This window comes from Nannobrachium achirus (genome assembly GCF_963921795.1).
Source record: "Nannobrachium achirus genome assembly, chromosome: 1".
NCBI lineage: Eukaryota > Metazoa > Chordata > Actinopteri > Myctophiformes > Myctophidae > Nannobrachium > Nannobrachium achirus.
In genome coordinates, this window is record NC_137810.1 from 60,500,047 (window position 1) to 60,512,343 (window position 12,297).

The window sequence follows — 12,297 nt, forward strand, 5'->3', positions numbered from 1 at the left end:
TGTGTGTGTCTTGGTATGGTGCCCGGGGGTCCCGCATTGAGATAAATACACACTCACACTGGCTGGCCAGGGGTCAACCGGGCCCGAAAGACTGTTCCCACGCCACTAGGAAACAAAACAACTGTGTGTGTGTGTGTGTGTGTGTGTGTGTGTGTGTGTGTGTGTGTGTGTGTGTGTGTGTGCAACATGCCATCTCTGTGTGACAGTGTGCAATATGACCTTTAACATAGACTTGTAACTTCCTCTCTCTCTCTCTCTCTACCCTTTCTTTTTCCTCTCATAATTAAAAGCAGAGCCCTCGCTTCTTACATGATACCGTCATTGATTGCATATATAACATCTAGGGCTGTCACAATTATTACATAATCGTCTAATCGCAATTATTTGACACAATCGCAATTATTTTGCATAATCGTCATTTAATCGTTTCTATCTTGAGAAATGTTAATATAGTTACAAACACTTTCAGAAAGTAGTGGAAATAGGAGCTTGTAGATCGGCTATTTCCACTATCAATGCTTTTTTTAAGTATAAAATTGTCAAATATGTCAAATTTCTTTTTATATCTAAGTTATGTGTCATGATTGCCATTGCACATTGCCATTGCACATTCAAAGCCTAAAAGCTGAAGAGATTTGTAATTGTCAACGGCAAATACACAATTAAATCGTTAATCGCAATTATTTGAGTGACAATTAATCATCATTTAAAATGTCATAATCGTGACAGCCCTAATAACATCTTGTATATAACATAAGAATTAGACGAATGATATGAATATATACCAGATATAGTCATCGTTCTCCGTCCTACCAGTCAATGGAGCCGTGCCCAACGTTGAATTTATTAACTGGAGCCTTATTTACGAATAATATAAAGACAGTGAGACTTATATAGTATAGTATTCGATCCCCCATTTTCATAGAATTAATAGATTAACCCATTTAGGCCTGCAAAATACCTAACAATCCTGTCCTAACAGCTTTCTGAAAAACGTATGTTTCTATGATCAGTGGTGCTCTAACCTTTTAATGTTAAGAACCTCTAGAAATATATGTATTTGACTGCCGACCCCCATCTCGAAGAATTTTGTTCCAGGGACCCCCCCCCAGAAGCAAAGATTTACAAAAGTCTGCTTTAAAAATCAATATGTATATATATTTAAAGATCGTGCCACGTTGCAAGCTTGTATTATCTGCTATTTTTGTATAGTTAAAGCATAAAATAACGGTCAAAGAGGTGAAAATCCTAACGTAACAAAGTTGCGTTCCCGTTCTTTTTTTAAACACGAGCGCCGCCGAGGTTCTGCTCTGCTGAGAGATCGGCTCCAGGATGAGAACATGGTCGTCAGGGGCGTCACACCAACTTCTGGGCCCTGGGTACAAGGATTCACTGCGGGGCCCCCCATGAATGTTAACTATTGAAAAATAGCAGATATACAAGCTCACAGCGCGGCACCGAGTGCCGCGCTGTGAGCTTGTATATCTGCTCTTTTTGAAAAATCGTGAAAATGTGTGCCAAGAAACCTATGTTTCCATGTCAGTGATGCTCAAACTTTTTCATGTGAAGGACCCCCCCATCTCAAAATATTTAGTTCCAGGGACCCCCCAGAAGCAAAATTTGAGTTACAAATGTTCACTTAAAAAATACATATATTCAATGATTTGCGCTCATTTTCACGACTTTTAAAAAAATAGCAGAACTACAAGCTCGCAGCGCGGCACTCGGTGCCGCGCTGTGAGCTTGTATATCTGCTATTTTTCAATAGCTAAAGTTACCAGGGCCCCTCCACCTTGGGCCCTGGTAACTCAGTACCACTTTCCTACCCCTTGTGACGCCCCTGATGGCCGTTATGAAGCCGTCCAGTGAACCACGGAAGGTCATCGTTTTCCACTCCGCGCTCCGCTTCATCCGAGTCTGGATGGACTCCAGGGTCTGCTGGAAGCCTTATCAAACCATCCACAGTGATGTCTGATATGACTGTTTAGTGTGTGCTGATTGGCCAGCTGGCATATTATCCCTATAGGGCTGATACGGCATTAGTTTTCATGGATTGGTCAGTGGCCGTATTATCCCCAGGACTGATGAGGCTTGATTGAACCACAGCATCCCTATTCTGGTGAGGACCATTTGCAACAAAAGAAAGCTGATCTACAAGCTCACAACGCATCGCAGTGTGATGCATTGTGAGCTTGTACCAGCTATTTTTGCCAGTTTGTTGGTGTATGGGGCTGTTAAGTATGACATCATTTTGTAGGCAGAGGAGAATTTCTGCCCCCAGTTTCCGTGAATCTTTTTACTATTTTTACATTTTACACATTTTTCTTCTCTTTGTTGTTGAAAGGAAAGTGTTAGAATTATACTTTAGTCGTTATTTTTGTCTTGGATCTGTTGAAATAGCGAGGGACAGAAAATGCTCTGGGGGCAGAGTTCTCCTCTGCCTACAAAATGATGTCACGGCTTAAAAGACCCATTGGGGGGAGAAAGAGCAGACCAAGCACAGAGCTAAAGTGCAAGTTTACTAAGTATTGAGGGTTTAAAGGACAACTTTGTTTTTTACAACAATGGTTCATATATAATTGTAATTAGAGAACAGAAAAGAAGAGTGTTAAAATGTTTTCATTTAATTCTTTCTATCGTTTTAGCGATTTTAATGATTTTGATTTCAGTGGTTAGGGGGCATGCGTACAAGTGGCTAAATATGTCTCAATAAGCCCACTCCCAAAATGCACCACAATCTTTCATGGGCAGGTGTGACTTATGGGGGCTAGTAGTGTGACTGTAAATAGTAATAAAGAAGATGCTGGCTTGTTGTGTCTAAAAATACATATTTAGAGGTACAGTATAGAGAATGTGTCCTGGGAAAGCTCTGGGATTCTCTGCTGGAACCTGTTACTGTACGTTCCAATGTACAGATTATTGATGTTGTATTTACATTATGTAAATCACTCTGCATTAAGAGAGTCTGATTCCAGATAAGCAGATGAAGATGGATCAGGCACGTGCACACATAGACATGAAAGGGGGCTTGAGCCCCTGCCCTTTTATCTGTCTGTAACAAGTGCCCTCTCCAGACCATGAATGCAGTTTTTACTATGGTGAAAGAAATGCAAATTCCCTCTTTCCATGCCATACCCGAAGGCAGCATTCAAGAGAATTGCCTTGTCCAGACTCTCCTGAACATGAATGCATCATCATATGTTGAAAGAATTGCCCTCTCTGTGTAGAAATCCATGCTGTTACGCCATCTCCAGTATTGCCTTTTTTATGCTTAGTTTAGTGTGTTATCTATATCTAGTATTTTCACCAAAAGGCCCAGGCATTGACACTATAAGGCTGGCCCACATGCCGCCGGCAGGTAAATAAAACTTTAGGGCAGGTGAAATTTGCTTTCAGGTTGCCCGAACGGGCAAGCGCTCATTTGAGAGGGGACACAACCGTCTATAAACACAACACGAGATATCTGTCTAAACACCTGAACGTGGCCAGCTTATCTTCTGGTCTGTGGAAATGTAAAATAAGAGCACTGTTTACCTATAATGCACTGGTTTCACTGTTGCTAGACTTAAAAATATAAAATAAGTGTGAACTCATAGACACATTCAATCATAGTAGGTATTTGTTGAGTTGGGGTGTGACATTTTTCATCGCACAGCCCCAGAAATAAGTGTTAGATTGTGTCGTAATTAAAAATGTACCTATCATTTTATAATGGACGATTTACTTTTCTGGCAAGTGGGCCTTGGGCAAGTAGAACATGACCTATACTTGCCCGATGGGCAAGTGCCAATGAGACCTTAGTATCAACCCCTGAGGCCCTTTTAGATATTTCGGCCCCTGCCTCTCTAACATTCTCTGCACGTCCCTGAGATGGATGGATGGATGGATGGATGGATGGATGAATGAGTGGATGGATGGATGGATGGATGGATGGATGGATGGATGGATGGATGGTCAGCTGCCGTAACCCGTAATATCCCTAGGGCTGATACAGTTTTATCTGACGACGATCCTGTGAGAAGCGTACACACTGCAACCTGTAACACATCTAAAGACTGTTGTCCTCCTCTCTTTCTCTCTCTCTCTCTCTCTCACTCTCTCTCTCTCATAGTGTAAATTCCTTTGGTTCCCAGCAGTCACAGATCACAGGAGATTAGCGGCGACTCCCAGGGGTTTCCCACCTTAAGGTCCAGGGGCTGACCCATAGACCCAGTACTCCACTGTTGCAGCTAATGAAGTGCAGAACAGGATCAAGTGGACGGACTGGAGGGGGGGGGGGGGGCTGTTGTGAGGGATGGAATTAAAGATTTGCTCAAGGAGTCAAATGCCAGAGCCTGAGAACTGAACCGCGTGTGTGCGCGCGCTTGCCTGTGTTTGTGTGCGTGTACTCGTGTGGGAAAGGGTCGTTTTCACGAATAAGAAATGTTTTGGTTAGAGCTAAAGTTACAGTTAGTAGCCTACAAGTTTCAGTCTGGGGTCAGAGTTGGCATCTAGGGGTTAGGGTTAGAGTCGAGCGTGTAAAATAGAAAGAAAATAAAAGAAAGGAGTACAAATTCCATTTTTAACAAAACAACGTACAATGGATAAAAGTATAATCGTGTGTGTCTTTGGGTGCAGCTCTGCTCAGGGGTGTTTGCGTCAGAGTTGAGAACAATACCCCGGACACTTCAAGGTCACATGTCTTTGTCTGTCTGTCTGTCATTGACGTTCAAGTTCCATTCTCACAAGAAACCGGGATTATCTTCAAACACGAGATTATAATCAAACCCACACTTTGTTACTTGGATGTGTGTATGCGTGTGCGCATGCTTGCATGCTTGCATGCGTGTGAGATGTATTTAGCCCAGGGTTCCCCTACTGTCAGGCCCCCACCAACCCCAGTAATAATGGTGGTATAAGAGCAGCAACAACACTAGTATATCGTCGTCGTTGGGTGGAAAACCTGTATCTCAAAATGTGTACGCACTAGTTTAAATGATTTTTAAAATGATAAATGCAAAACGAACGGTTTTGGACATACACGATTTTCACCCGACAACGACGATATCTGAACTGTCGCTGGAGTAGCGGGAACGCCACCGTCGCCCCCTGCGATGTTGTGGCCCTCGGTTTGGTACCCTAGACATAATTTGGCCCTTGGGGAAAACTAATTGAGGAACCCTGATTTAGCCTATATACAACACAGTATGTGAGAGGACAAAGGTTTTATCGGAGGTGGTCAGGGTCAGAGTTTACACATAGTGCATTTTCATAGTAAATGCGCACCTAGGTCGCATTTACTATCAAAAACCTGCGTCAGTCAGTCAGCCACTGTGTCAGTACCTCAGTCAGTCACGCCCCGTGCCATATATGGCCAAGACAGAATTAATTTGCAAGTGTGACTCCTGTCACGGGCCACCACACTTTAGCAAATTAATTCTGTCCATGTCCCTTTTATGCCCATATATGGACTTATTGTGTCAGTCTCTGTTGTCTCAGCACAACCAGGGCGAGGTTGTGCCCTAAAGCCCGTCTTGCTGGTAATGTTTTAATGTATGTTTTTATCCTGTTTATTTGGATAGGGCAGTGGAGATGGGGGGAGAGAGCAGGGCAACGCTGCTCTCCATATCTAACCAAATATAGACCCATACAGATCTGTAACTTTGAGAGTGTACAAATGCTTACAAATTGGTGTGCGTGCGTCAGAATGGACTGACTGTATTTGTATTTCGCTCTTAAAATACATTACTGTGTGCAGGCAGAAGTGAATGGAAAGGCATCACAAAGTCATAGACACTCTAAATCAGGGTTCCGCGGGGGGCTACTGTCAGGCCCCCACCAACCCCAGTAATAATGGTGGTATAAGAGCAGCAACAGCACTAGTATATCGTCATTGTTGGGTGGAAAACCCGTATCTCAAAATGTGTACGTTCTCTCGCAAAGTATACTTCATAAATAGAGTCCATAATAATAGAGTGCTTCATCAAACAAGGCCGTTGCACAAAAGTAGTGAAAACAGCAGATCTACAAGCACACAACGCCTCGCGGTGCGAGGCGTTGTGTGCTTGTAGATCGGCTGTTTTCACTACTTTAAATCATTTTTAAAATGATAAATGCAAAACGAACGGTTTTGGACATACACGATTTTACCCGACAACGACGATATCTGAACTGTCGCTTAAGTAGCGGGAACGCCACCGTCGCCCCCTGCAATGTTGTGGCCCTCGGCTTGGTACCTTAGACACAATTTGGCTGTTGGGGAAAACTAATTGGGGAACCCTGCTCTAAATGATCACAAATCTTTCTCTCTCTCTCTCTCTCTGTAGTTTTGATGTGGAGAATGGACTGTCGGTGGGTCGGAGCCCGCTGGACCCCCTGGCCAGCCCGGGGTCCGGTCTGGTGCTGCACCCCAACTTCGCCCCCCACAGCCAGCGGCGGGAGTCCTTCCTCTACCGCTCCGACTCCGACTTCGACCTGTCGCCCAAGAACATGTCCCGACACTCCTCCACCGCCAGCGACCTGTGAGTCTCTCATGACACCACTCTCACACCTTAGCACAGTGGTTCTCAACCTGTGGTCCCCAAATTATTTGGGGGGTTTCCCCTGACTTAATGTGCAACATTGTTTTCCTCACTCAACAGTAAACAAACCAAAATAAAGTTTAAGTGTGCAGAGGATATATGCACATTTCTTAACTCATTTTGTGCCCCAGAAATTAACGGATTAAAATGTCCAGTGTGCCTCTCCCTGGCTCCATAAATGGCCAGTCTCTTATTTGAAGGCCAGAAGTCCATAGCTTAAACACTTCCGGTTTGACGTCATCGCGTCATTCACAGGAAGCGGTCATCGTCCACATGGTGTTGTGTAATGGCGGAACGGAGCTTTTCAACATGTGTTATATAAGCGAGCATCTACTGCCTCGCTTTGAAAGTGTTGTTTGGAGATAATGGACATTAAAGATGAGATTCCCCGTCTGCCTCAATGTTATGGGATTACTATTTTGTGCTCGTGGATCCGTGATGATGATAAATCAGCGAGGGAGATCGTCTCGGGACCTTCCGCGCATGTACCCGGTAGGATAACCGCCGTTACAGTAATATATGACTTTTCGCGAGACATCTCGCGATCAGCACTGCGGACATCAAAGGGAATTTCGCGAGACATCTCGGGAAAGGCACTAAATGAGTTAAGTGACAATTTAAGGACTTTTTTAATATCTCTAAAATGACAAATTAAACATTGGTCAAATTGTCAAATATTTGAGGCAGAAATGTGAGCATGTGTAGATCTGCTATTTTCACAATAGAACCGGGTTATACAAAATGCAATGCCTCAACTCTTAGTGCTTGTCAGGGTGTGGGGGGTCCCAATTAATTGCAGCCTGAAAAGGTTGAGAACCACTGCCTTAGCACAGCTGTCAAACACCATGACGCAACTCTCACACTATACTATAATACAACTCTCACACCTCAATACAAGTCTCATATCATAACACAACTCTTCACAAATAGACATGTCTCATATTCTCCATCAGCAGACGTATCTGGAACAGGTCCCACTTGAAAGTCTCGAAAGTGTTCGTGGGCCGTGTGGATTTTCAGAGCATGTACTAGCCAATTATTTATTTTTTACACCCCCTTTCTCCCTAATGTATTTATTATTATTATTATTTTTATTTTTTTGTATAAATCAGGGATATTGAAAACCTTTTACAGTGTTAAAATAATATTGAACCAGTGGTAAAAAGTGCTTGGGACAAAACCTCCTAACTCCACACTTTCTGCCAAACCACACTTTCTGCCAAACCAGCTAACTCCACCCAGTTGGCCCTCTCTTTTTTTTCATAAATATCCCGGTTGGCCCTCTCTTTTTTTCATAAATATGTGCTATTGAACACCCTTTATGTCTGTGTGTTGGTTAAAATAATATTGAACCAAAGAAAAGTAGTAAAAAGCCCTTTGGTCAAAACCTCCTAACTCCACTTGAGCTCATTTTCCCGAAAATTAACATTTTGGAGTTAGGAGGTTTTGGCCCGACAGCAGAGATATATTATATTGTTATATCATGAATAAAATGTTTTGCCAATTATTTGGGGGGCCCACTTTCATGGCCCACCACAGTTTGGGACTCACCTCAAATGTTGTACAAAAGTGCATGTTTTATTTGTGTGTTATGTACTGTATACGGCGATGATGCTACAAGAATAAAAGGATAACACAAAAAGCCCTGAGGACTGTTTGGTCCTGAACAAAGACATTTTTCTTTAACAGTTATGTATTGTTTTGTCACAGACATACAAAACAACAAAAAGACATATAAAATGACAAAATAGAGACATTTCTGATTGATAGAGAAATACAACAATGTGCGAACGCAGCAGCAAGATTTGTGAACTGTTGTGATAAAAGCAGGCTAGAGAATGGAATACAACCACCCCAAGGACTACAAACTATTGAGTGACCTCTAGACCCACTGCACATATAAACCTTTAAATACATTTTAAATCCGAGGCTTTTGTGTATGCTACTTGACCTCGTTTTGAGGAAAATGCTGCTTTTGTCCCAAAGTGACTGCAAAAGATTGCTGCTAATTTGTTCTAAAAAGCTTTATACCCTGTATACTGTATATAACATGTAGCCTATAGAACGGCAAAATGTGACAGTTTAAACAATACTGGGCCCCTCTAACAGTATATATGTTCTCCCTTTTGGAAATGTAAACATATGTTTTCTCATGCCAATAGAGCTCCTTTGAATTTAATTGATGTTTTATAATCAACTTATTCCATTACACAGAAGTACCGCAAATAGCCGATCTACAATATTAACATATTTTCCATAATAACCTAAATGGGCACTAAGACCCTGCAGTGTTTGTTTCGGAGCGGCACATCCATGGTTTATTTTATATTTATTTATTTTAAACCGAATTCTATGAATAGCATTTGTGTAACAGCGACCGCAATGACCGGAACGGCTGTAATGACAGTGGAGCTACCAAGAGGTGTCGCCAAAAACACTACTGGAATGAATGTTCCCCGTACATCAGGGTTCCCCAATTAGTTTTCCCCAAGGGCCAAATCATGTCTAGGGTACCAAGCCGAGGGCCACAACATTGCAGGGGGCGACGGTGGCGTTCCCGCTACTCCAGCGACAGTTCAGATATCGTCGTCGTCGGGTGAAAATCGTGTATGTCCAAAACCGTTTGTTTTGCATTTATCATTTTAAAAATGATTTAAACTAGTGAAAACAGCCGATCTACAAGCACACAAAAAGCACACAACGCCTCGCACCGCGAGGCGTTGTGTGCTTGTAGACCTGTGCTTGTAGACCTGCTGTTTTCACTACTTTTGTGCGACGGCCTTGTTTGATGAAGCACTCTATTATTATGGACTCTATTTATGAAGTTACTTCGCGAGAGAACGTACACATTTTAAGATACAGGGTTTTCCACCCGACAACGACGATATACTAGTGTTGTTGCTGCTCTTATACCAACATTATTACTGGGGATGGTGGGGGCCTGACAGTATAGCCCCCGCCCGCGGGCCGCAAATGGCCCGCGGGCCGCCTATTGGGGAACCCTGACGTACATTGTGGTTCAGAGCTCTCACTCACGGATTGGATGATGTCCCCTGTGTTTTCCTGAAGGGAGGAGGGCTTGAAGCACTGGGAGGTCACATGGCTGCCTCGGTGAGACCCCTGTGTGGAGACCCCTGGTGGTCTTATGGTGTATCTTTTATTTATTTTTTATTTTTTTATTCTCCTCTCTGGGCTTTATCACTTTGTTTAAAAGGATCCCTGACTAGTAAGCCATGTAGGCCTTAATACTTTATAATAACCCTGTTTAACCAAAATATACCATTAAAAACACTTACAATATATTCCTTTCAGAGAAATAAGTTCATATTTTCAACCCATGGGGGAGCCATTGCATTGTCCATGACAAGCAGTAGATGTTTTTTTTAGCTGGTCGGGCCCATAGGGTTAATATGGAACGTCAAAACAACGTTCTCTTTACAATATTTAAAACATTGTCTTGATGCTCAGATTAACTGTAGTTAGTAGTGTGGTGCTTTTCTGTTCATATCAAGTAGGATGTTTTGCCGTGCCTGTAAAGTGTTTAATTCAACATTTAAAACTTGTTTACACCGCCATTTTATATGGGCCCAACCAGCCAAAAAACATCTACCACGTCATCACTGCTTGTCACGGACACTGCAATGGCTCCCCCATGGGTTGAAAATATTACGTTTTTTCTCTCAAAGGAATATTATTGTAAGTGTTTTAATGGTATATTTTGGTTAAAGAGGATTATTATAACATATTAAGGCCTACATGGCTTACTAGTCAGGGATCCTTTTAAGGTTCAGACCCCTCCCACCCCCTACACCTGCACCCCCACACCCACCCTTAGCACCTTAACACCCTCCTGAAATGACACAGCCCCTCACTCACACTGGTCTGTCCACTGGTCACTGATATGTCCACTGGACACTGGTGTGTCCCTCTGGTGTGTCCCTCTGGTGTGTCCCTCTGCATGGAATAAAAGGCTGCTGTTATGCGTGGTGATCATGTAGGGCTGTCACAATTATTACATCATCGTCAAATCGCAATTATGTTGTGATAATCGTCATAATCGTTTACATGTTGAATTTCTTTTATATATGTTCAAACATTTTTTTTTGTTGGAAATAGCCGATCTACAAGCTCACGTTGTGAGCTTGTAGATCTTGTAGATCTAGATCGAGCTTGTAGATCGGCTATCATTGTTCTTTTTTAGTGTAAAGTTGTCAAATATGTCCTTAATTTCTTTGTATATTTAGGTTATGTGTCATATCTGCCATGTGCAACTTATAAGACTACAAGCCAAACATAAATGTAATTGTCAATGACAAATACACAATTAAATCGTTAATCACAATTATTTGAGTGACAATTAATCGTCATGTAAAAGGTCATAATCGTGACAGCCCTATGTACACGGTGTAATCCTCTCCTCTCTCCTCTTGTACTGTCCAGGGTTTAAACTGACTGAGAACAACTCCAGCTGTGAGCCCTAGTTTTGAATATAGTATTATACTATTGTTCCCTGGACAATACAACACATTCTTGGTTTTGATATGTTGGAACAATAATCACAATATGTGTCGCGGAGCCTTTCAGAATGCTGAAGTCCAATCACATGACTGTTTATTTGTGTGTGTTGTCGTTTGTCTGTCTGTCCAGACATGGAGAAGACATGATCGTGACTCCATTTGCACAGGTCAGTGGTGTGGTACAGTGCTGTGTGTATAGAATACGCTGGAAGTGATTGTGTTTCTCCATTAACCAAGGACCCCTTGAGCAAGAGATGAAACGGGAACCCCCACAACCTTTTCATAGATTCCATATAAATGTAGTTTCATCGTTTGACAGCACAATCATCAGTGTATTTTGGATTAATGTCAATTTGTGTTTTCAGATATTTAAACACTTGAACCGTCAATACTTAATAAACTTTGCAGAAAATATACAAGCTCACAACGCCTCGTAGCGTGAGGCGTTGTGATCTTGTAGATCTGCTATTTTTGGTTAAAGTTCTCAAAATATGGACGCTATGGTTCAAGTGGTTAATATAACAAAGATTTGGAGGACCCCCTGTAGTAACTCTGAGGACCCCCTAGGGGTCCCGGACCCCCTGTTGAAGACCCATGTTGTAAACCCTATCAAAACATTTCTAAATTTTTCAAAATTCTTCAAAAATTATCATTTATTTACTTTTCAAATAGCTGATCTACAAGCTCAGCAAGCACGTTTGTAGATTGGCTATTTTTGCCACACAACACAGTCATACGACTACGTATGTAATAGGGTTGAAGTGGTTTTAAAAGTAAGTAATGATCCTGTCTCTGGAGTTTCTTTTATGATGATAATGCATTCATTCTACTGTAGATTCTTGTATGATAATAATACTCATTCTACTGTAGGTTCTCGCCAGTCTACGAACTGTAAGAAGTAACGTTGCTGCGCTGACTCATCTACAAGATCGCGTCGGCAACAAGTAAGAGAACAAAAGATGAATAATAATAATGAAAGCTACAATGAAAATATACATGCCTATGAATATTTTAGGCGAGACGTGGCAGGTGACTAGGGTATTTTCTTTTCTTTATTTTGTTTTTTTCTAATAGCTATCACAATGAAACTTCTCCGGTTTATTACTCACATTACTTACATGTGTGAGAACTGCTGACTAGAAGGCATTTGTAGAATGCAAACTGCTTTGCAACAGTGCTGTGTATCTATCTATTGTATCTATCTGGGTGAATGTCTGATC

General features: G+C 42.0%; 1 protein-coding gene across 1 annotated transcript in view; it reads left to right on the forward strand.

Annotated features, from left to right (window-relative positions):
• The window catches only part of LOC308289128 (3',5'-cyclic-AMP phosphodiesterase 4C-like), a gene marked incomplete at its 3' end in the record, with an annotated part of 48,629 nt that overhangs the window by 19,817 nt on the left and 16,515 nt on the right, over positions 1-12,297 (forward strand). Inside the window, exons 2-4 of the mRNA XM_080730710.1 lie at positions 6,306-6,500; positions 11,208-11,244; positions 11,948-12,021. Coding sequence (XP_080586836.1) covers positions 6,306-6,500; positions 11,208-11,244; positions 11,948-12,021 — 306 coding nt within the window. The remainder of the gene's footprint in view (positions 1-6,305; positions 6,501-11,207; positions 11,245-11,947; positions 12,022-12,297) is intronic.